The sequence below is a fragment of the Pleurodeles waltl genome, chromosome 8, assembly GCF_031143425.1.
Source record: "Pleurodeles waltl isolate 20211129_DDA chromosome 8, aPleWal1.hap1.20221129, whole genome shotgun sequence".
Lineage (NCBI taxonomy): Eukaryota > Metazoa > Chordata > Amphibia > Caudata > Salamandridae > Pleurodeles > Pleurodeles waltl.
The window spans coordinates 12,114,617-12,141,259 of record NC_090447.1 but is presented as its reverse complement, the minus strand read 5'-3'; the positions used below and the strand labels follow the sequence as shown (position 1 = coordinate 12,141,259).

At 46.2% G+C, this 26,643-nt stretch overlaps 1 protein-coding gene across 1 annotated transcript in view; it reads right to left on the bottom strand.

Annotated features, from left to right (window-relative positions):
- Positions 1-1,847: 1,847 nt before the first annotated feature.
- LOC138249013 (pepsin A-like) overlaps positions 1,848-26,643 on the bottom strand; it is a 69,707-nt gene continuing 44,911 nt past the window's right edge. Inside the window, exons 6-8 of the mRNA XM_069203070.1 lie at positions 3,919-4,060; positions 3,465-3,563; positions 1,848-2,312 (exon numbers count right to left, since the gene is read on the bottom strand). Of these exons, the coding sequence (XP_069059171.1) occupies positions 1,848-2,312; positions 3,465-3,563; positions 3,919-4,060 (706 nt within the window). The remainder of the gene's footprint in view (positions 2,313-3,464; positions 3,564-3,918; positions 4,061-26,643) is intronic.

The window sequence follows — 26,643 nt, the reverse complement described above, 5'->3', positions numbered from 1 at the left end:
AGCCGTGCCCTATTTTGCACTGCAACCCTGGTCTCACCGACGTACCACATGACTCCGACATCGAGCCACTGCTTTCACCATAACCTGTGAGCCCCGCACTCCACATTGCCTTGCTCACACCGCAGCCTTGATATCCCAGACGACGATGCTCTATGCTGATACCAGCGGCGCTGCCTGCACTGTGGCCTGAGGACACTGCTCATGAGGTACAGGAAGCATCGTCCCGTCCCACACCGCAGCCCCGGTTCACCAACATCAGCTCCATCGACTCCAGCAATGTCAACAGACGCCCCTGTCTTCACAGCGACCCGTAGGCGCCACACTGTGCCCGCCCTGCATCGTACCGCCACCTTGGGGCTACCGACGACAACGCTTCAGTGACAACGACGGTGCTGCCTGCACCATGACCTGAAGATACCGCACATTGCCCCGCTTCACACCACAGCCCTGGTCTCACGGACACCGCAGGACGTTGTCACAGAGCCACTGCCTGCACTGTGACCTGTGGGCACTGCACGTCGCATCATCTCACTTTGCACCGCAGCCCTCACACCATCAACGCCAGTGCTCCTGACTTTGTCATCAGCCCAGAGATCGTTCTGCAACTCTTGTGACTTCAAGGACCTGGCGACCCCTGCACCAACCTCCGGAACCGACACCTGCCGACGCCTGCTGACGCAAGTGACGCTGCACTCGGTTTCGCATCGTGAGGATCATGATGCCCTACATTTCCAAGGCACTGTTTGCTGGTCTTCCCAATGCTGTAGCTTGCTTGCGACCCCGCAGCCAGCCTGAACTGTTGGATTTGTTGTTCACTATACCGTGGTAGCCCCAGACAGAGCTATCGACTTCAAGGAACTGTATTTCTAAGTTAATTCTTGCAAAATTCATATTTTATTACTATTTGTTGGATTTGTCTCATTTTGGTCTTGTTTTACACAGATAAATGTTGGCTATTTTTCTAAAACTGGTGTGGTGTCCTTTGAAGTGTTTTCACTGTATTACTGTGTGTTATGTGCAATGCTTTACGCATTGCTTCTGAGATAAGCAACTTCTGAGACTGCCAACTAGAGACCCCATTTCTAACAACAATGTAAAACCCTTACAACATAAAATTTTGGTTGGGGAGCAAACAAATCAAATAAATCACAACCCAGGGATCTAGTGACAGTGATGGCTTTGTAGAGGAAATAAGGAAGAGAAATAGAGATATTTCTGCTTCTCACGTCCCACTTGGGAACCTGTAGCATTTTGACACATACCCATGTTTACTAATCTTTGTTAATCTGGAAGTGCTCCAAAATCCATGGATGAATGCACTGGAGTGCTCATGCTCCAGCCATGGAACGCCTCCCCGCTTGAAATGCAACGTTAAGCAGTGCAAGCAGACACCATACTTTACCATTCTGTGCAAAGCTTTGCATGGCTTCGTAAATATTACTGAAGCCTTTGCGTTGTCCTTGCATCGCCTTTCTTGACGCAAGGACACCAGAAAGGCTTCATAACTATGGACATTTCCGTGCTACATTCCCTGAGTGGAAGCAACCTGTGTTACATGTGTAATTAATACTTGGGTTTATGGTTCAAATCACCTGTTCCTACCTTTCACACAAGCACAGTACAATAGATTATGCAATGTATGCACAGATGTTTGTGTATAGGGCAGCTGATAAATAATGTGGCGAGATTACAAGAATACATATCAAGTGCATGTCAGTTCTGGGTTATCAAATAGTTCTAAAACTAGCATCTTCTGAAGGATCTCACACATGCCAGATTCCAATGGAAATGTTGTGGTGCTCGTCTTTATTTTTTGTACAATAACCAACTATGCTTTACTGTGACATTTACATAGCTAGCAAGATAAACAACAATAGGGAAATATATAGAGCTGAGCTAAAACCAGTTCTCCCTTTTGACGACGTGGAGTGGTTTGGGGCAGTTGTTGAGAAGTCTTTCTGGGAAGTAGTTGAGGTTTTTTTCAAGGACGTGGTTGACTGTTCTTTTGAGGAAGTAGATGCGAAGTGTTTTTCGGAAGTTGTTGAGAGTGGTTTCAGAGAAGTGGCTGAGAATTGTTTTTGGGATGTTGTTTCAAAGGTTTTTGTGGAATTTGTTGGGAAGGTTTTTGAGGAAGGTGTTGAAAAGTTTACTGAAGAGTTTGTTGAGTTATTCTTCAGGGAAGGAGTTGAAATGGGCGCAAAGCCAACCTGGTTGTTTGCTCGGTCAAAAACAGTGAAGTATTCTCTGATGAAGACATCCCCCAAGACCCAGAATCCAGGCGATGGTCCTTGGAAGTTACTGTTACATGAGCTCTGTATAGAAGAAAAATTAAAAACTCAAATTTAGAAAGATTAAACTCATATTTGTTCTTTCCAAAGTATATTTCATTAAGTCAATATTCTTCCAAATCGGGAATTTACATGCTAGTTGGGCTCTAAATTAAAACTGGGAAAATCGCAATCCAATATTTTGTCTACACCGATTCTGTTTTATTTTACTCAGTAAACTCTTTTAAGTGTTATGTGAAATGAATTAGGATTTTCTTTATTTTTAGCCCACCATCTTCTTTATTTTCTTTGATTAAAATAAGAAATGCTTATAAAGTCGGCAATGATTTGATAGTGAAATGCCAAGGTAAGATCCTGTTTTATAACATTAAACCTGTGCCTCCACCAGCTAGTGCCCAAGCAGATGCAAGGTGTCTAGGTTTTACACACCTGGGAACGTCATTTTTAATGAAGGTCAGGCGACGCGCACTGCGGAGCCATATCTACTAAGCAACGTAAACCTAACCTGTGTGGCTTTTTATGGCCTTGTAGATATGAAATGAGACAACGCAGCACAAGTTGTTGCGTTGCGTCACACTGCATCGGGGAGGTGTGTGATAGGCATTATGGTAGATGTTCCCATGTAACATTCATGACATTTGAAACATTCCCAGAATTACAACATTCTGTAAACCTGGGAATGAGTCAAAAGCCTACACCTCCTCAGGGGAGGTGTAAGGGAAGCGCAACGAGGAGAAATAACATAATTACTGCATTCTTCAGCACACATAGAAAGAGGAAAACGCCTCAGTTGTTTTTTTCAGGAAGATGTCGATTCCTGCAGAAAAACAATTGTGCCAACAATGCAGACACCCTTGCACCACGGTGCAAGGGGGCCTGCATTGGCACTAGGCACCAATTTGTGTGCTGATGCAGGCAGAAGGAACAGGAATGCGCCGTATTTCATTAATACGGGGCATTCCAGCCCTTTCCTTTTACCGCTGGGCAGTGAAGCAAAGTGACTTGCTGCGCTGCCCTTTGGCAAAAGCTTGTAAATGAGCCATCTGTTTTAAAAAGCAGCTTGTAATTTCAACAGAACGTTTGTTCCACCACTGGGCCTCAGCCAACATGGAGTTAGTGCCACCAAGTGTCCATCAAGGGTCCATGGAACTTCTACTGATTGCAGTGGGCTCTTACCTGATCAATGTAGGCTTTAGGCGAGAGCGGGTACTGCTTTCCATTTATGGTGAATATGATATCTGGTAGGGTGTCCATTGTGCTGCAGTTCACAGCATACTAAAAAAAAGGAAAAGATCATGAGAGCTTAGGTCCAAGACTTCCAGATTAAATACATCTATTTGATTAAATTCTGTGGCAGGACCAGAGGCTTCGGATTATGCTTCTCTTTCTTAACTGATCGAATTTACAGCAGCCAATTAAAACACTTAGGGCTTTATTTATTATGAAATGGTGCAGCACGGTGCAGCAAGTAACATTGTATTGTAAATACAGTGCTCCCATGTCGGCCTTTGGGGCCCCATGAGAGCTGATATTTCACTTTCTTGCAAATAAACCCCTATGTTTAATTGATGAGTTAATCGCTGTGCTAATTTGAAGCTTTAAATATTGACTGGTGAAACATGGCACTCACCTCTCCAGAATTTTGCGTTGCTCCAATGGCATTCTGGATGTTTAAAATGTCTGTAAGAGGCCCCATAAGGAGGGATGTTCCAGTGTCCACAATGGCCTGGCAGCTCCCATTGCAGGCGATGGTCTTTCCGTTCATAGTGACACTGAAGGGAAGAGAAAATGGAAATTAAAGGAAAATTGATCAAGTGATCCCCTCTGCCTCTGAAGCTCATTGGACAGGAGAGACCCCTCGTTTGTCGTAGATTTGTAAGAGAACAGTGATATATTCATAGTTAGCTCAACAACAGTTCCTGCTGTTGAGATTGGTGTGGTGGGATACAGAATCCCTGCAAGCCTGGCTCTGCCTTTCATTATTTTGAAGTCGATTTAAGAAGTATGGTTGACTTCAAAACACCTCAAAACAGCAAAACCTGTAGTAGCAGAAAGTTTTTTATCTCAAAAGATGGGAGAGGGTTTCTTATTCTCATAGATTAGTTACCATTCTTCCACGTTAAATGACACTCAGATAATGGGCCCCATCAGAGTAACCAAAAAGGTGTCCCTAAAAGATGATCTATGCTAAATAGAAGAGAAGGCAAAATATGACAAAGTGCCGCTGAAGTAGTTCCATGACACTCAAACCACCATGTACCCTGAGAATGTGGTATCAAACATCCAATTACAATACACTAAGGAGAATATTTATAAGAATCTGACGCATCTACATCGAAGCATTGGATTTCTCGCACCTGCCGCAAATGCCCTAACAAAGCCATGGATATACTGTATTTACAACACAGAGCTCCATGGTGCAAGGTTTCACAAATGCATCAGAAATTCTGACCCATTTGTTGGCGCTAAAATGACACATTGCTGGAGTTGCATTGTAAAACTGACAACGATTTTGATGCAGTCAAGTTGTACAGTGACGCAATGAAAAGTTGTACATTTCACTGCATCAGTTCTATGTGGCTTTTTATTTGGGAATGCCTACCCTGCATACATTATACCTGGCACCTGTATAATGTGACGCAGGCTTCTACAAACTGACGCGTAAGGCTCAATGCGTCAGTTTGTAAATATGGAGCAGTGTGGAGCATGGATTGTGCTGCCGCTGTGTCAACAAAATGATGCAGCAATGGCGCAAGCTCCTTTTAAATATGTCCCTATGTGTACTGATCATCATACACAGCCCATGACTGCAAGGTGACACTCCTGAAGACACTCTGACCCTTCACCGTGAACATGGGGTCCCTGTCTTTGAGCCCTTCTTCCTCCAGCACCACAGCTGCCCCTGCGTCCCCGCCCCCACAAAGCACCTTCCCGCCCTCCCGCCTCCCAGCTGACAGAACCTCCCACCTCCCTCCCCTTCTTAATGGTGGATGCAGCGCTGTGAGAGGGTGACTCTTCTTACCTTTGGCCAGCGCATGTTGCCCTCCCCAGCTCCTCCTGCTGCTGCCGCTACTGCTGCTCCTCTGCCTCCAGGATCGAACTGAGAGCCTTTTTACTCCTTTCCTCCCCACCTTTCTCCTCCCACTCGTCCTCTCTCTCCAGCTCCACTGCTGCCCCTGCGGCCCGCCCCGTTCCCTCCTTCGAAGCCCTTTTCCTGCTCTCCCATCTCCCAGCTGACCAAAGCCCACCTCCCTCCCCTTCTTAATTTCGGCTGCAGCGCAGCCGCATAGCAGACGCTCGCAGCGAGCATGCTGCTGGCACGCTGAAGGCGTGATATAGACAAGCCCGTCTGCATCCGTCCATGCCTCGACTGCACCCAGGGCCAGAAACCATGGATCTTCGACAATCCATCCCCAGGCCACCCTCCATTATGACACCCAGACCTTCCACTGCCTCAAAACATCAAACGTCTCAGCGACTGCCAGAACTGCAACTTCAGCTTCAGCCACAACAATGAGAAGAAACGCAACACATCCGGAAACACTGACGCCCACCACAACCTCATCAACTGCCTCCTTCTGAATATACGATCCCTCCATAAGCACACCACAGAACTCTGGGACTATGATCGACTCTGCCCGACCAGACATTGCTTTCCTTACAGAGACCTGGACCAACCCCACCTCTGGACCAGACAGCGCCATTGCTATGCCGGAAAGCTACAGCATCCTAAGGAAAGACCAGCCCTCCCGTCCGGTAAGAGGACTTGCCATCGTACACAAGTCCTTACTACACATCACAGCCAACACGGAGGAGCACACTGCACCACAATGGAACACCTTCACTCCCTGAACCACGCCAATCACAACTCCTCCATCCGTGGTACCCTGGTCTACAGTCTACCCGGTCCCCGCCCAGCATTCATCGATGCCATTGTAGACATCGCCACCCCCCAGGCCCTGGCATCCTCAGACGACCTCCTCTTCAGCGACCTGAATTTCCACCTCGAGGACCGCAGTGACCAAAACACCACCTCCCTACTCGACAACCTCGCCACCCTCTCCCTCAGACAACTGATAACCGCACCCACGCATGCTGCAGAACACACATTGGACCCCAAATGTACCTCAAGCAACTGTACTAAAATCAAGACCATCTCCACCCCAGACTGGACAGACCACCACTGCCTATACTTCATCATCACCTTCAACACACCCCAAGGAAATGGACTGAAATCACTGCCGAGCAACTCACCACAACACTTGCCAAATCAGCCCCTCCTCCCTCCTATGATGCCAATACCTCAGCACGCATCCTCATCTCCTGGATCACCCAATGCGACAATGCCCTAGCCCCCCTCCGTTCAACATCGGCCAAGCGCATCCCAAAGAAAGTCAGCTTGTTCACCACCGAACTCCTAGAATCCAAGTGCACCTGCAGGCACCTAAAGAAGAAATGGAGAAACAGCCAAACCAGCAAAGGCCTCGCCTCCTTCAGAGCCACCACCACCATCCACCACCAACCCATACAGAAAGTGGAAAAACCCCACTGCAGAAACGCATCAACTCCTTCATGCACAATACAAAGGAACTCTTCATGGTTATCAACAAATTCACTAATACCCCTCCGAAGCCACCTGCATCCCCCGTCGAAGATCTCTGCGATAGACTAGCCAGCTTCTTCCACTTCAAGATCAAGGACAGTTATGGCAATTTCCTCCCGGAGAACCAGTCCAACATCAGAACCGACGACCGACCCACCCCCCTCAGAAACCACCCAAAACATCCACAGCAGGTCCACTCTCACCACTGTGGAAACAGAAAGTATCATGAACAGCACTCCCTCTGGAGCTCCCACAGACCCCTGCCTCCACAACATCTACCTCAGAGCCAGCACATCTATCGCCCCTGAGCTTCATAAGACAATGAACTGCTCCATCAACACAGCAACCTTTCCTGAAGACTGAAAATGCACCAAGGTACGCAGTCTCCTGAAGAAACCCACGGCTGACCCACCAGAAGTAAAGAATTTCCGGCCCATCTCGCTGTTACCCTAGCCGGATAAAGTACTCGAAAAGGCCATCAATTCACAACTACGGCAATTCATCAAGGACAACAACTCACTGGACACCTCTCAGTCTAGGTTCCACAGCAACCACAACACAGAGACAGCTCTTCTTGCAGCCACTGATGACATCCGCATACTCCTAGACCACGGCCATACCACAACACTCATACTCCTCGACCTCTCAGCAGCCTTCGACACGGTCTCCCACATCACCTAATGCACCAGACTCCATGATGCAGGAATCTGCAGAAAAGCCCTGCAATGGATCCACTCCTTCATCTCCGGAAGAACACAGAGAGTCAGGCTCCCACCCTACACATCCAAACCTACAGAAGTCAGCTGTGTAGTTCCTCAGGGATCCTCCCTGAGCCCAACACTCTTAAACATATACGTGGCCCCACTTGCAGCTATCGTCAGAGGTTACGGAATGAACATCGTGTCATATGCCAATGACACACATTTCATCATATCCCTCACTGAAAACCCGGACGAGTCCAAAAGGAACTTCCACCCAGGAATGGAAGCCGTCACCACCTGGATGAGAGAGAGCTACCTCAAGCTCAATTCAGATAAGACTGAACTCATCATCTTCAGAAACTCTGCTTCAGCATGGGATGACTCCTGGTGGCCCACATCTCTCAGCACCCTGCCTTCTTCAACACACCCTGCCCGCAACCTAGGAATCATCCTTGACTCCTCCCTATCAGTGACCCGACAGGTAAACATGGTCACCTCCTCCTGCTGGAACACCCTACGCTGACACCGAAAGATTTTCAAATGGATCCCAGTAGACTGCTGCAGGACAGTCACCTAAGCCTTAGTCACAAGCAAGCTCGACTAAAGCATCGCACTCTACTTCGGTACCACAACAGAAAACATCAGAAACCTGCAACTCATCCAAAACACCGCCACCAGACTAGTCCTGAAGCTCCCCCATCAGGAACGTTATCTCCCAGCACCTGAGGACCCTCAACTGGCTCCTGGTGGAGAAACAAATCATCTTCAAGCTACTCATCCACACCTACAAAGCCATTTACAACATCGGACCGGCCTACCTAAATCCCTACATCTCTTTCCACAACCCCGCCAGACCCCTCCGCTCAGCCCAGGAGGCACTGGCCACCATCCCACGCATACAGAAAACCACCGCCGGAGAAAGGTCCTTCACCTACCTCACAGCAAAGAGCTGGAACAACCTAGCCATGCACCTCAGACAGAGCCCATTGCTCACCACCTTTAGGAAGAAACTCAAAACGTGGCTCTTCGGATGAGGCTCTGTCTGTTACCCTGCCCACCCCACCACCCTCACATGTGAGTAGTTGGGCTCTACAAAAACTGATTGATTGATTGATTGTCATGTAGAGCACTACTAGTGACACAAGAGAGAAGACAAATAGGAAGATGCACACGTTCATCCAAGGTGGGTGGCACATCGTCAAATAGGAGACACAGGGAAAAGGCAGGTGGCAAGATGAACAAGTTCACCAAAGTTAGGTGTCACATTCTTTTAAACAAGACTTGTGGGATGCATATTGAGAATTCCCAGTCAAAGGTGAACACATTTTCAGAATCACAGTGGCTCTCATAAATCAACAAAGTAAGTAGGGCCTAAAACTTAACTCATCTCCCTGTTCATGTCTAGGGGTGGAGGTGAAGAGAGGGGAGGGGGCGTCAGATCATCTGAACACCTGATACAAATCCCTTCTCAAGCCATCAGGCTAGACACATTAGTAAACATTGTTTAAGGGAAATCGACACACCAGAGGGTTTCGCTGTTGCACAATGCGCTGTATTGGTGCTTGGATGATGATCTTGGATAGTGACATGTGAGAGGGGCAGGTGTGAGATAACATGAGACAGTCAGGCTCACATATGAAGGAACAACAGATATGTGATACCAGGAGGCAGTCAGGCTCACATATGAGATACAGGTATGTGACATTATGAGGCAGTCTAGCTAACATGTAAGATGTGTGTGGTAGCATGAGGCAGTCTGGCTCACATATGAGGCACGGTGTGTGATAACATGAGGCAGTCTGGTTAACATGTGAGACAGATACTCTGTTAACATGTTAGAGAGACAGCTATGTGATAACATGAGGCAGTAAGACTCATGTGAGAGAAGCCAGTGCATGATATCATGAGATAGCCTCACTCTCATAAGGAGAAGGCAGGTGAGTGATAATGTGAGGCGATTTGGCCTACAGGTGAAGAAGAGTGATCTGCAACATTGCACTCATGAGTCACATTGATTGGCACTTGGGGAAAAGTTTACTACCATACTATGAAGTGCAATGGCCCACATGAGATGGAGTGTGACGTTCATTGTAATGTGTCCGGCTGGCTCATACGTGCTGGAGAGGGATCTGAAGTGATATGTAGCAGTTTGGTCCACCTGTGAAGGAGTGTCACCTTTAGAATTATGTGGCAGACTGGCTCACAGCGAGGGAGAATGGCAAGCGGTAATGTGGCAGTCTGGCCTACACAAGATGCAGAGTGGCCTCATTTATTCACACTTACTCACATTCACTCTTCTATACACTTATTTATACTTTCTCACTAACGTGCAGTCTTTCACTCTTTGTTTCTGACTCAGTATCAGGTATTCTCACTCACTCTGACTCACTAATTCTCACTCATAGTTGTATTCTCACTGCCACTCATACACACACTCTCATGCTCTTTCACACTCCTTTATATTCATTCTTTCTTACTCGCTCTCTCTCACTTGCAATCACGATTACTCTCACTCACTAATTTTCACTCACTCTGATTCACTCACTGTCACTCACTCCCTTTGTCACTCACTCTCCCTCACGTGCTTTCAATTACACTCCCACTGCCGACTCACTTGCTTTCAATTTTTTCCCTGCGCCCTAATACAGCCCAGTGATCAAGGATTCCTAGGAGACCTAGGTAAGGAGCCCCAGACTTTTCTGGGCAATCTTATTATTTGTTTAAAAGTGAATTCTACTGCTACCTGTGCCCGTTTACTGTAGACTCTCTGTGTTTCAGGCAGCTTGGAACTTTAAAAGTGCAGTTTTTTTAGCCATGACTGAAATGTCCCTCCTAGTTTGTGGCAAACGACTACATAAAGCCCCCCTCCCTACTTTGTAAAGTAAAAAAAAGTTACATACACCTCAGTGTCTAACCAGTGTGTGTTTAGGAGACTGCTTAATCTGTTTCTGTGATTTAAATTGTTTTTAGGAATTGTCTGCATCACCTGTTTTGCTGTGAAAAGCCACATTTCTGAGTGCACAACAAGCAGTACTTCAGTGTTTTTTACAATCTCTCCCTTACCTGGAAAGTAGCTAGCTTGACAGTGTGGATTCAGCCTCTCTGAATCCAAGGAGATTCTGAATAGAGCAGCAGCTTCGTCGTCCCTTCCCACAGGGGCTGGAGCTTCAGTTAACTTGGCCCATATATAGGTTTCCATTGGTTGTTGCAGATGGTGTTGCGATAGGTTGTTGGGGTTGGTCTTTCTATTGGCTTAGGGATTAGGGTTGGGTTTGTGATTGGTACTAAGGTTGAGATTCCTATTGGCTCTTGGTTTTTAGGGTTGGGTTTGTTATTGGTACTAGGGTTGAGATTCCTATAGGCTCCTGGTTTTTAGGGTTGGGTTTGTGATTGGTAGTAGGGTTGAGATTCCAATTGGCGCTTGGTTTTAGGGTTGGGGTTGGAGTTGTGATTGGTAGTAGGGTTGAGATTCCTGTTGGTTCCTGCTTTTGGGGTTGGGGTTGTAATTGGTTGTCAGGATTAGGGGTATGATGGGTGATTAGGGTTGGGTCTCCCATTGATTGTGAGATTTACGGTTACAAATTTGATTGGTTAGGGTTAGGTCTAGGTTCCTATTGGCCAGTAGGGCTATTTTAGGCTAGGGCTCAGGGTGTCTCAGCCCGAGCGGCGTGGCTAATGGTGGAGAGGACAAGAACAGTGTAGGAAAGTACCATCTTCCTTGGCATGTTACCCCCATTTTTACTTGTATGTCAGTATGTTTTTGCCTGTCTCACTGGGATCCTGCTGGTCAGGGCCCCAGTGCTCATAGTTTATGGCCTAATGTGTATGCCTGTGTAGTGTCTAACTGTGTCAGAGAGGCTCTGCTAACCAGAACCTCAGTGCTTATGGTCTCTCTGCTTTTAAATTTGTCGCTGTTGGCCAGTGACTTCATTTACCAATTTCAATTGGTATACTGGACCCTCCTTATAAGTCCCTAGTAAATGGTACCTAGGGACCCAGGGCATTGGGGTTCCAGGAGATCCATATGGGCTGCAGCATTTCTTTTGCCACCCATAGGAAGCTAACACAAACCCTTGCACAGGCCTGCCATTACAGCCTGCATGAAATAACGCACATGTTATTTCACAGCCATTTTCACTGCACTTAAGTAACTTATAAGTCACCAATATGTCTAACCTTCACTTGCTGAAGGTTAGGTGCAAAGTTACTAAGTGTGAGGACACCCTTGCACTAGCAAAGGTGCCTCCACATAGTTCAGGGCCATTTACCCGGACTTTGTGAGTGCGAGGACACCATTACACGTGTGCACTACATATAGGTCAATACCTATATGTAGCTTCACAATGGTAACTACGAATATGGCCATGTAACATGTCTAACATCATGGAATTGTCCCCCATTCCAAATCTGGTATTGGGGAGCCAATTCCATGTATCTTGGGGGATCCACCATGGACCCCCAGTACAGCCAAACTAGCTCTCTCAATCAATCAATCAATCAAAGAAATTTGTAGAGCGCTCTACTCACCCGCGAGGGTCTCAAGGCGCTGGGGGGGGAACTGGAGGGGGTGGGGCAGGGAGGGTCACTGGTCGAACAGCCATGTCTTGAGGTTCCTTCTGAAGACCAGTAGGTCTTTGGTTTTGCAAAGGTCGGTGGGGAGGGAGTTCCAGGTTTTGGGGGCGAGGTAGGAGAAAGACCTGCCTCCTGTGGTGGCTCGCTGGATGCGGGGGACTGTGGCTAGGGCGAGGTCGGCTGATCGGAGGTTGCGTGTGGGAGTGTAGAAGTTTACTCTTTCATTGAGGTAGGTTGGGCCGGTGTTGTGGAGGGATTTGTGTGCGTGGATGAGGATCTTGAATGTTATTCTCTTGTCTATGGGGAGCCAGTGAAGGGATTTGAGGTGTGGTGAGATTTGTTCGTGGCGGGGGAGGCCAAGGACGAGGCGCGCAGCTGTGTTCTGGATTCTTTGGAGTTTGCGTTTGAGTTTGAGTGTGGTGCTGGCGTAGAGGGTATTGCCGTAGTCCAGTCTGCTGCTGATGAGTGCGTGGGTAACTGTCTTTCTGGTTTCTGGGGGAATCCATTTGAAGGATTTTTTTAGAGTGCGGAGTGTGTGGAAGCAGGAGGAGGTTAGAGCATTGATTTACTGTGTCATGGAGAGGGCGGAGTCGAGGATGATGCCGAGGTTGCGTGCGTGGGTTGCGGGGTGGGTGCGGGGCCTAGGGCGGTGGGCCACAAGGAGTCGTCGCATGTGGTTTTGTTGGGGCCGAACATGATGATTTCGGTTTTGTTTGAGATGAGCTTGAGGTGGTTGATGGTCATCCAGTTGGCGGTGTCTAGGAGAGCGGCGTGTAAGTTGGTTTTGGCGGTGGTGGGGTTGCGGGAGAGGGAGAGGATGAGTTGGGTGCCATCTGCATAGGAGAGGATAGTGATTCCGTGTGCTCGGAGAATGTTGGCTAGGGGGATCATGTAAATGTTGAAGAGTGTGGGGCTAAGGGAGGACTCTTGGGGGACTCTGCAGGTGATCTTGGTAGTGTTGGAGTGGAAGGGCGGAAGGCGGACTCTCTGGGGTCGGTCGGTGAGGAAGGAGGTGAGCCAGTCTAGGGCTTTGTGGCGGATTCCTATGTTGTGGAGGAATGTGCGGAGTGTGTGGTGGTAGACGGTGTCAAAAGCTGCGGAGAGGTCTAGGAGGATGAGTGCGATGGTCTCGCCTTTGGCGACTTTGGCCCTGATGTCGTCAGTGCATGCAATGAGGGCGGTTTCTGTGCTGTGGTTCTTCCGGAACCCAGATTGAGAGGGGTCAAGGGTGTTGGTTGCTTCGAGGAAGTGGGATAGGCGGGTGTTGACTAATTTCTCTGGAACCTTGGTGGGGAAAGGGAGGAGGGAGATGGGGTGGTAGTTGGAGAGGATCTCCGGGTCGGCTTGGTGTATTTTTTATGAGAGTGGTCATTTCCGGGTGCTTCCAGGGGTCTGGGTAGGTGACGGAGTCGAAAGAGGAGTTGATTATGTTGTAGAGTATGGGGGCGATGATAGGGTTAGCTTTGTTGTAGATGCGGTGTGGACAGGGGACGGAGGGGGAACCGGAGTGGATGAAGTTTGTGTTTTTTTCGGTTTCTTCGTGTGTGGTAGGAGTCCATGTGGATAGTGTGGTGGGGTGTCTTGAGTGGGGTTTGAGTTGGGTGAGTGAGGGGTATGTGTGGTGGGTGTGTGTGATATGAAGCTGTTGTGGATGTCCAGGATTTTGTGGAGGAAGTGGTTGGAAAGGGCGTCACATAGGTCCTGTGTGTGTGTGTGGGGTCTATGTTGCTGGCTTTGGGTTTGGCAAGTTCATTGATGATGGTGAAGAGTTCTTTGCTGTTTTGAGAGTTGTTGTCAAGGCGTGTCCTGTAGTGATCTCTTTTGGCAGTGCGTATGAGTTGGTGATGGGTGCGAATGGTGGTTTTGAGGGTGGAGAAGTTGGTTGAGGAGGGTTGTAGTCTCCATATTTTCTCAGCTTGGCGGCATTTGCGCTTGGAGTTTAGGGGTGAACCATGGGGCGTTCTTGATGTTGTGGGTGGTGATGTGTTTTCTGAGGGGGCTAGTGTGTCTGCACAGGTAGTGATCCATTTGGAGAGGTTGTGTGCTCCTGCGTTGGGGTCGTTGGTTTGGGGGGGGGGTGGTTATGGGCCAGTTGGAAGTTTAGTCTTTCTGTGGGGATCATGTCCCACATGCGGTAGGGTGTGGTGTGTTGATGGTAGAGTGTGAGGGGTTTGGTGAAGGAGAAGTGGACGCAGTGGTGGTCAGTCCAGAGGGGTTCGGTGGTGTGGGTGTAGGCTATGTGTTGGCTTGAAGGTGAAGATTGCATCCAGCGTGTGTCCTGCTGAGTGGGTGGGTGCGGTGACCAGTTGTTTGAGTCCGAGGTTGTTGAGGTTGTCTATGAGGGAGGTAGTGTTGTGGTCTTGTGGGTTTTCTAAGTGAAAGTTGAAATCACCGAGGATGATGTAGTCTGTGGAGGTGAGGGCGTACGGGCTGATGCTGTCGGTGATGGTGTCGCAGAAGGCGGGGCGTGGTCCGGGTGGTCTCTAGATTAGTGTCCCTCTGAGGGTGAAGTTGTTGTTGATGTGGATGAGGAAGTGCATCTGTTCAGTGTTGCCGATAGTGTTTTGGGAGCTGGTGGTGTCTCTGTGTAGGATTGTGATGCCACCGCCTGGCCTGTTGAGGCGGTCTTTGTGTTGGAGTTTGTGTCCTTTGGGGGTGGCTATGGCTATGTCGGGTTCTGAGGAGGGGTTGGTCCAGGTTTCCGTGAGGAAGGCGATGTCAGGTGAGTGTGAAGTGATGTGGTCCTAGAGTTCTGTGGTGTGTTTGTGAAGGGAGCGGATGTTGAGGAACAGGCAGTTCAGGTGGCAGGAGCAGGCAGCTACAGCTGCTGCCACCTCACAGACAGGGTTCTGCCCTCCTGGGGTCTGGGCAGCCCAGTCCCAGGAAGGCAACAAAGCATTTTCTCTGAGAGCCGGGTGTTACATCCTCTTACTTTGGAAATAGGTGTTACAGGCTGGGGAGGGATAGCCTCCCCCAGCCTCTGGAAATGCTTTGAAGGGCACAGATGGTGCCCTCCTTGCATAAACCAGTCTACACCGGTTCAGGGACCCCTTCTCCCCCGCTCTGGCATGAAACTAGACAAAGGGGACCACTCCCCTGTCCATCACCACACCAGAGGTGGTGTCCAGAGCTCCTCCAGTGTGTCTCAGACTTCAGCCATCTTGCTTTGCATGGTGTGGGGGCACTCTAGAGGCCTCTGAGTGGCCAGTGTCAGCAGGTGATGTCAGAGACCCCTCCTGATAGGTCCTTAGTTGATAAGCTAGCCAATCCCCCTCTCAGAGCTATTTAGGGTCTCTCCTGTGGGTTCTTTTCAGATTCTGCTTGCAAGTTTCCTTCAGGAATCCTCTGCAACAACTTCAGACTCTTCTGACCTCCGATCATCCGCAGCCTGCTCCAAGAAACGCTGTAACTGCAACAAAGTGTCTACAAGAGACACTTTTCTTCAGCAACCTCAGCTCCAAGTCAGCAACTGCAACAGTTTCCACAGTGTGCACGCTCTGGGGACTGCCTGTCTTCATCCTGCACTAGGAGGACCGAAGACATCTCCTGTGTAGTGACGGAGTCACTCCCCTGCTCCAAGCAGGCACCTTCCAAGATGACGACCGGTACCCTAGGACTCCTCTCACAGCGAGGAGTGTGCTCCTAAGGACACAGAGGGTGGACATCATCTACATAAATTGTCCTGAGGTCCTGCTGACGCAATTTGGAGGAGGTAAGACCTTGCCTTCCCTGAGAGCGACGGTACCCCTGTGTACTGCATCCTCTTCACCTCCTGAGGCCTCTGTACACTCTTTGCAAAATTCTTTGCTGCCCAGCCTGGCCCAGGTCTCCAGCACTCCATCCTGTGATTCTCAACTCGCTGAGTTGTTCTCCGGCGGCGTGGGACCTTCCTTTGTTGTGCTGCATCAACTGCATTTTGCACCTCCTTTGTCCCTGTGTCCCGGGACCCCTGGGGGTGATGACTGGCATCCTCAGGGCTCTCTAAAGTGCTAAGAGCCCCCTCTTCCTTCTCAGACAGAGTTGAAACCCCCAGGTCCCTCCTGGGTCCATCCAGCGCCGTTTTGACGCAAAGTGTACTTTTGTTGTAGCCAACAATCTTCACGCCGTGGGACATCTTTTACATCATGCAGGAACCCACTGGCATCTTCCTAGGGTGCATTTCTGCAGTCTTCGACTAACTGTGGACTCTTATTTTGCACCCTCTTCTGGGTTGGCAGGGGCTCCTGTCCTTCCTGGAACTTCTCTCAACTTCTGGGCTTGGTCCCCTTCCTTTGCAGGTCTTCTGGTCCAGGAATCCAGCAGTTGTTCTTTGCAGACTTGGTTGGCTGCTGCAAAATCCCAATCACGAGGTGTACTGTGTCCTAAGGAAACTTGCTTTACTTTACTCCTGCTTTCCTGGGCTCTGAGGTGGGGTAATTTATTTACCTTTGCTTTATTCTTACCCTCCCAGTGATTCTGCACACACTACACTTGTCTAGGGGGGAATTCGTGATTCACATTCCACTTTCTTAGTATGGTTTGTGTTGCCCTTAGACCTATTTTCTCCCATTACAATCTATAGCATTTCCTATTGTTTCCATTGTTCTATGACTATTTACTTGTCTAATTGTGGGCTCTAGTGAATATATTGTGTATAATACTTACCTCCAAAAGGAGTATTGTCTCTAAGATATTTTTGGTACTGTGTCACCCAAATAAACACCTTTTATTTTTGGTAACACTGAGTATTGTCTTTACTTGTCTATAAGTTTGTGTAACTATAAGTGGTATTGCAGGAGCTTTGCATGTCTCCTAGTTCAGCCTATACTGCTCTGCTACTGCTACCTCTATCAGCCTAAGCTGCTAGAAGGCTACTACATTTCACTAATAAGGGATAACTAGATGTGGTTCCTACTATAAACCAGGCCAGCCTCCTACAGGCAGTTGCCTGTTTGGGCCTGTTCGGGACTGGTAGGGCCTAGGGCTAAAATGCTGCCCAATTTGCCATTTAACAAAAAGGACCTTACTCCTCACACATCCATCAACATGCAAACACATTATCTGCAAAGACATCCAGCTCCTGCATCACAAACTGATCTCATACAGATTGCAATGTCTCATCAACCAACACAAACCTCCATATACCACACCTATGCACATATCCACCACAACTACAACAGTAAAACACCTTCATGCTCACAGCAAACACAACTCAGTCCATTCCCACTAACACAACCTGCCATCGCCCACAGAACACAAAACCACTTTATACATTACTTTCAGCCTTCCCAATACACACTCCCTGTGTATACAAACCAACAGCACTATCCCCTCTTTGTTCCTGCTAGATCCCCTTTTATCATGACAATACCTAAACCCAGCCTTCCAACACACCATCTACAAACACCCTTCCCCTCTCTTCACCAATTACACAGAATCATACAATCCTCACACTCCACTCCACCACACATATTTCCTCTTCCAGTCATCACAACTAACACAAGCTACCCTGACACACATCCATCCCCTCTTACACACTTCATACACTCATCACCAAAACACATCAACACCCACTGTAGTACTCTAAAACCACTCACCAGCACTAACTCCCATACAAATCCTTCACAGAAAACCACTACATCAATATCCCCTCTCACTATTCCACAAAAATAATACAGACCACACACATCAGCACATCAAAATAACACAACCTTTCTTTATACTTTTCATCACACCCATTCCCACCCTCATGACTACACAAAAAATAGAAATATTGACCTATCTTTACCCCTACTTTCTCATTCTTCACAAACATCTACCACAGGAACCCCAACACAGAAACATTCATTCACCTGCCTCCCATCCATTGCACAATTTAGAGCCTTACAGTATGATCCACATGCTCCTCCACAATCTGTAACCCATACTCCTTCCAAAATAAACAGACGCAAACAATATAAACAACATGCCACTCTTAACAACTTCGCATCCCCCGTCTATTACATAATAAGGCTAACCTACAAAAAAAATATACTCATGCCTCTCTCAGCCACCAAGTCCACCACCGACACACATAGACCTAACAACATGCCTCCTGAGCATGCTAGAAGAGGAACACTATACTGACAAACAGGACTATTGTGACAGTCACACAGTTATCACAACTAACAACACACCTGCTACACGCTCAAAATATACTGCTCACCCTTCTCCTAAACAAAACAACACCACCGCTAACACACTTTTTCTAAACTGCCAGCTTATAAATGCTCTATTACTCTAAAAAAAGAAGCACCACATCCATGACCTGCTCACAGACACACAACCTGACTTATTATTCATAACAGAATCATGGTTGGGAGATGATATGGCCCCAGTGTTGCATGAAGCTGCTCCTAAGGGGCTATCAAACCATCACACAAAACCGAATAGGCAAGAGAGGAGGTGGACTAGCAATAATATTCAAACAAACAATAAATCTCAGTAAAACAGACAACATTTCCATAGAAGGTTGTGAATCCCTCCTCACCAGATGCCACCTTACTCCAATTTCCTCCTGTAAATTTCTCCTTCTTCACTGATCTCCACCTAACAACTCAACATTCCCAGATGCTTTTATAGATACAGTCTCAAACCTTAGTACATTATACTCAAACCTATGCATTCTTGGGGACCTAAATATTTGGCTTGACAAACCCAATATGCCCCATCCAAAAGCTATCACCACTGACCTAGTCGCATTGAACCTACTTCAGATTGTGCACATTTCCACACGTATCACTGGACACATCCTAGATGTCATTTTTGCTAAGCCTGAACTAGTTACCGTTCATAACATCACGCCAATCACTTGCTCAGACCACCATTTGATAACTTTCCAACATAAAACACCAGAAATCAACACACCCCACAACTACCTACATACATGCACCTATCGACCATGGAGCAAACTCAATTTTGATGAGTTAGAAACGCAACTAACAGCCAACACAGATCTAGATACAATTAATTCTGTTCCAAAACGTTATGAGTGGCTACAGGAAGCTTTTGATATCCTAATACCAATCAGAAAAACTAAACAGGACAAAAGAAAACCAACACCTTGGAGAAACACAGAACTTAAAAAGATAAAGCAACAAATCAGGAGGTTGCAGCGGACCTGGCTCAAAACAAACAACTGCAGCTACACAAACTTAACAGAATATACAAATCATCAATCAAAAAAGCTAAATCAAGCTACTACTCAGACAGAATACAAAATGCTAAATCTGCAACCAAAGAATTTAATAAAATTCTCAAAGAATTTCAAAAACCTGACTGCATGGAAGGAAGTCATCCCACTACTCAAGATTTCATAAACAAACTGGTGTGGAAACTGGCTCAGGAATACATTTTATTATCCCCCCAGGGGATACTCAATGATGTACAGGCCTGAAAAACATATGCAGAAGGTTGGATGACCTTTAGTACATTAACCCTGACAGGCAGCTTGTAAACCAAGGATTGCTTAAAAGAGAAAGCTCATGCGACATGCATTGCTTCATTCGCCCAGCAACAGACAGACATCTCGATGTCCACATAGGTCTGAGGAGAGGTTATGAGGAAGCTGGATTGGTGACGCCTTGGAAAGTCCCAACCGTCTGAGAAATGTGAAGGTCACGCTTGTGGTCATCTCGTATCACGCTGCCACCATGAAATGTTATTCTAGTGTGATTGGATAGATGCCTAGTAAATGTGTAATACCATGCATCTCCTGATCAACATCACACCATGTACTTGATGAAAAAATTATCTTTCAGTTGTTCTGATTGGATGATGTATTTTCACCCTTTTGTGGTTTTCATGCATAAAAGATTGTATTGGAGTTCCGCAATTCAGACTGCTTGGCCTTGGCCTTTCAAGCCACAGTCTCCGTGCACGTATTATTAAATATTTCTGCTTGTACCTTAAGGCTGGCTGGTCTCTGGTTTGTTCCTGATGGCAGATAGTAAAGGAGGCTTCAACACTGGCAACTCATAACACAACCAAGACAGACACATTGGACTCCTATTTAAAGCAGAAGAAAACCATCAGCACCAACCCCTTTCCTAAAATCCCCTCTAAGAATAAACTAACCCAGCCTCTACAGTACTTCAAACAAACATCACAAGGTGAATTTATGAATTTGGTCAAAGCAAGCAGGCCTTCCGGTTGCCGTTCTGACCCTTGTCCACACACATCTTCAAGAACATTCTTTTATCTACTTCTGCTGCCACACCTGTAAGAAGAATCATCAACAACTCTTTAACTGCAGGAACTTTTCCTGAAGACCTGAGAAGGCATACATACGTCCGTTATTAAAGAAAACAAAACGAGACCCGCAGGACCCCAACAACTACAGATCAATCACAAATGGACCTTTCCTGGCAAACTGATAGAAGGATCAGCATTCGCCCAGATGTCACAATTCATTGAAGACAATTCCTTACTTTCAGATTACGAAACTGGATTCCACCCAGGAAGAGGCACTGAATTGGCACTCACAGCAATCTGGGATGAACTTAAAAACACAGTCGACTGCAATGGAGTTGCTGCACTACTTCTCTTGGACCTCTCGGCTGCCTGTGATACAGTTGACCATGACACCCTAATTCAAAGATTCCATGAAACCGGCATAGAAGGGCCTGCTCTCAACTTGATTACATCCTACCTTCAAAACAGAACTAATATTATCCATTCGTCCCCCTTCTCATCCAAACTCTATCTCCCAAAAGCAGGTGTCCCCTAAGGATCCATCATCTCACCTTTGCTTTTCAACATCTACATGATATCATTACCAGAACTGATCAATTATTTTCAACTCATGTGCTACAACTATGCAGAAGACACACACATACACAAATACTGCTTAAATCAGAATGCCCCAATTACATTGAAAACTCACAAATCTTCAGTTGCCTCAGAGCTGTTGATCAGTGGATGACTTGGAGCCATCTCAAAATTAATGCCTCCAAAATGGAAATACTCATATGTGGTCACTGGAAAAGTTTGACCCACTGTGCGCCTGGCCTGATGATCTCGGACCACCTCCTCAATTATCCAAGGAAGTTAAAAACCTTGGACTTACAATGGACTCCTTCTTAACGATGAATGCCCCAGTGGACAAATTAGCATGAACAAGCTTCATCACCTTGAAGATTCTGCGATGCATCTTCCCCCACCTCGGATTTCCACACAAGGTGCAGGTTACCATCTCTCTTGTACTATCCAAACTGGATTAGTCCAATGGCCTCTACCGTGAATCATCTCTATCTATTATGAAAGAATTACAACATATTCAAAACTCCACTGCCAGGCTACTATTACATGTAAAGCCACAAGCCCACATCTCCCCTGCCTTGAGAGCACTACACTGGTTACCTGTTGCCAAAAGATCCACCTTCAAGCTGCTTTGTATCACCCACAAAGCTATCCATGGAACAGGACGACTTTTTATCAAAAACAAAATAACCATATACATTCAACAAAGAAACCTCCGCTCAAGATTGGCACCCCGCCTTAGAACACCACCATACAAGGAAAAGACTATAGGTGGTACATCCTTCTCTGTTCAAGCAGCCAAACTATGGAATTCTTTACCCCCAAATATAAGAATCACGGATAACTATCTTGTCTTCAGAAGACTACTTAAGAGTTGGCTCTTTCCTTCATAACCACCATACTCTAACAGCAATGGACTGTGTATGCCTGTGTTGATAAATATTTTTAATCTGAATATGTGTATATTCTAGATATGTATAGTTCTTTAGGAAATATGTATCACTACTATGTCATAACAATATATTACACACATACTCTTTAAAACTATTTAACAGTTGTATATTTACTCATGGTTAAATATGCATATGTATGTGAATATATATATATATATATATATATATATATATATATATATATATATATATATATATATTTATATACATGTGTGTTTATATGTCTATGTATAAATAAAAAATAATTAAATACAATCTATAAATAAAACTCAAATAATAAATAAGTAAATTAAAGTTAAAAAAAGAAAAAGAAATAAATAATAATAATAATGAAAAAATAAATTAAAGAAAAGAAAATAATGATTAAAACAAGTGTATATATATATATATATATATATATATATAAATACAATTATAAATAAATAAACATAATATAAATGTACTCTCTTGTAAGCTTTACTGTGTCTACCCATCACCATATGTCATGTCTCTATCAATCTGTCCTCCATCCCCACTCTGACTCACCCCAAACCCATTCTACTACTTTAATCTCCAAAATAACCCTGCCTCAGCTCTTCCCTCCTCTTCCACATCAAGTTTGCCCAAACCTCACTTTACTACCATGATTTCTCAAACATCCCTTATACATTCTCCCTCATTTATCTCACCTTGAGTCATCCAGAACCCCTCCTGCATACCATGATCTCCCTAACCCTTACCACAGACTCCTCCCTCCTCCATCTCTCCTTTACTCATCCCAAGCCTCATCCTATTACTATAAACTTCCAATTAACACTTCTGGATTCTTACCTCCTCTATCCCACCATTTCTCTAGTCAATCAAATTAATAAACTCACATATCCTCTTCTCAAACTAACTCATAAAAATACTAATCCCTATACTAATCCACCACTAATTCCTCTTGGGTTCTGGAGTACCGTGCTACTCGCTGAATAGCGTTTTGACGCCTCGACAGGGATAGTAAACGCTAAATAAATACTATTACAATACAAATACACTCCCTCTGACACATGGCCAAGTTCTTACGCATGCAAACACACACAGTGTCCATTTAAAAACAGTTTTACTTACCTCAGCTGTCTGTGCATGTTCCATTCCAGCTGCATGTGCTCCCTTGTCTTTTGTGAGAGAGGCACATAACTTACTTAGGAAATGGTATGAGTAATGCGTTCATGGCTACTTTGTCCAGTATTGCTTCAGTGTGTTACAAAAAGGAAGGCACTGAAGCATAGCAGAACTCTAATGCCAGAGTTGGGAGTTTGACACCCTTAACAATCTGTCTGATGGCTGGTCGGGGGACCCTATGCGCGTATGAAAGTCATCAGACAGATATTCCTGCCTCATTCAGGTTGCTTGACCCTTGCACACAGTGAACCTTTCCAGAAGCTTCTCCCACCTTCCAGAAGAAGGACACCAGGGTATAAAAACTGAAACTTCAGACTCACTCTTCAGTTCACTGCTGCACCTGTGGAAGGACTCTCAGAGGATGGCCTGCTGCTGTTACCTGCTGTGAACTCTGCTACACAGCTGCTTTAATTGGAAGAACTGCTTTGCTGCGTTGAGCCTGCCTTAAACCCTCAGAGGCCAGTCCTGCTGCTGAGCACCGTACATATTGAACTACATCCAGGTCTACCAGACGCAGCTCCAAGTACTAGTTTGCTGGCCTCCTGTTCAGCGCCATTGGGACATAAAAGGTGCCCAACATCTTGTACCCCCACCTGGACCCAGTCTGAGTGAGTCCTGAATCCCCAAGAGATGTTCAGCCAGTCCTGGACCCTTGGTTGTGGTACGAAAGGTGCCCAGATGGCCAAATAAAAAATCTGAGACCAGGACCAACCTGATTGCCTATCTGAGATGCATTGCCAGTCGAACTGACTTTGCGGCTTCTCCTGCTATGTTCTTCTCCACAGCAACAAATTATTTTCAGTGGCACTTCACCAAAGTTGCATCTGTCCTCATAGAGCTGTCTTTGACTATAACCCTCTGCCACGTCCCGCTGAAGATTTTCAATTTCCATTTCAATGACTAAGAGGTTCATTACAAGTTTGTGGTCCCAACGCGGGACCACCAAGCTCGCGGGGAGCAAGCCACCACCATTTTACAAGGTTTCCTCCAGCGTGACCTGACTGACCAATGGAAACCTTGAAAAAGAGCTTTCCCACCTCTCTGACCTGCAGGAACCATACTACAAGATAGCACTTGGCTCATTTAATGGAGCCGAGTGCTATCTCGTAGCATAGAGGTATTTGTCCAGCACCCTTGGAATGTGCACTGTCTGCAAAGCAGGCAGTGCACATTTTGAAGGTGCTGGTCAGCGGGCCCCTGCACTAATTCTCCACCAGCCTTTTCATGGTCGTGATACGGCTGACGGAGAACAAGGTTGTAATCAGCAGAGTTCAGCGCCACCCTGGCTGATTACAACCAAGACCTCCATCACCCCGTTGGGATCTAGGACCCTGGCAGAGACAGCAGTCGGATAACAGTCCAACCGCCAAGCTCGTAATGTGGCAGTCAGACCACCGCCTTGTAATGAGGCCCTAACTCTGAATGTAGGTATTTACACTGTGGCTGCAACCCAAGGCTATCTGATGACGGTCCCTTCTCGGTCACCTCCTGCAGCCTTGCCCCACTGAACTTTAAACTCAGATGCTTTTTCTCAGAATTTCTTCCAAGTCCAAAGGTAAGCATTGTCCGGGCCCAATACATGTTTTTTATCCCAACCACGCTCCATGGCGGTTGCCCATAATTTTCAACTTTGACCTGGTCTCACGCAACTTGATGTCTGCAGTTGGCTCTTTGATCCTTTAGACACTAGAGCCCTGATTTATACTTTTTTAGTGCCGCATTTGCATCATTATTTGATGGAAAAACGGCACAAACGTACAAAATGTTGTACGTTTGCGTCACTTTTGTGTAAAAAAATTACACAAATGCAGAGCAAAAAAAGTATAAATCAGGCCCTAGGTTTTATCAAAAACATTAAAATTCCATATCTCTGGTTCTACGGTTTGGAGTTTTGGCACTGGGTGTCAACTCATTTATTAGAATTTACTTCATTTTCGTAACATGATTTGTGACTTTTCTTGTGTTTTTACTTTATTACTGTTTGTGTGCTGCATAAATACTTTACACATTGCATCTAAGTTAAGTCTGACTGCTTTATGCTCCAAACTACCGAAGGGTAAGCATAGGTAAATTCAGTGACTTTTTGTGGTTCACCATGCAAGGGTTTGAGGATGCTGATGGACAAGTATCACGCCCCAGCTAACTCCCACAATTCTCACAGTGACCTTTCTACAGCCCAGAGAAGTACCACAGTAGATGCATGTGCTCAAACACCACTGTAAAGTCCACCAGTCTGTCACAGGGGAGGAAGGACCAGGTGTGGGTAGTCTCATAAAGCACACACGCTGAATTTCTTAAAGGAGACGGACACGCTGACATGATGCCAGCTGCAGAAGCTTCAGCTTGACTGACTTGCTTAATTCATGTTAGCCCTTTCAGGGATGGAGAAAAGGCTGCCAAATGGTTAGACTGACCGTATTTTTCGCATCTCTGTTTCTAACGCAAGATACGTGACAGGTATGGTACTTCAGTCAGTTGTGAGTGTTAATACAAGATGGAGCACCAGCCAGCATAGATCAAGAGACCTACAGGAGACCTACATGTAAACACTGGACCCTTAAAGAGACAGGGGTCACAAGCACAAGCAATAGCATGAAAAGTGGCACATTGAAAAGGAGGCCACAGGAGACCACTGTCTATCCCTCCTGATGTATTCATGTGGCACATTCTGCATGAAGGTTGTCAAAATAATCAGCTTATACTGTGCAATTTCTTACCGCCTGCCCTGCGCCTGATTCAGTGCTTTACAAATGAAGGAGCAGCCACAAGGCATTCTGGCACTATCTTTGGAGGTGTAAGGTAGGAAGACCATCCTTTTCCTGATGTGGTGTGCACCTCATAATGGTGACTTGTGAATCAATACTTCCCACTCATAAGGTCAGCGTCATCACAAAGCACTTCTGTTTGTTGAGGTAAAATAACTTGAAACTCATTCTTTGATTATAAATATATTCTAAATAGATACATTCTTAATTTATTAACATTTTCATAAATTCTTAATAAATAATACATTATTATTTAATTCTTTATGTCTGTACATGCAGAATTTCAGGTCAGGTTGTCATAGTCTGACTATTGCTCTAAGCAAGACTGCTGGTTGAAGCATGACAGCACTTATGCTTGTAGGCGACTATGCCAATCCTACAACAAATCTCAACTGTCGTCCCAACCCTCCCGGCTCACAAGCAGCACCTCACTAAAAATCCAAACAGTAAAATGTGATTTGTGGCAGCCTTTACGCATGGACTCATGAGTGTGACATCTCAGGGAGTGTTTGTCAGGGAGTCCAGATCCTCGGGTTTGCGCACGTTCCCAACATGTCCACCACCAGACAGCTCCTAGACTCTGATAGAATAATCACAGAGACTGAGAGAGTCCAAGCGGGGGAATAGGGATTAGGATGGGAACAGCTGGGAAGGAGACCTGTAGAAAACAAAAGGCTAAACACACACAATATCAAGATTATATCACATTAATCTTTACTAGACTATGATTCTAAGCATTGTCATGCTGTAACCATGGACAACTTAAGCATGGACAAAGGGCCAGATGCAGGAAACGTTTAGCGAGTCGCAAACGGCAAAAAGTGCTGTTTGCGACTC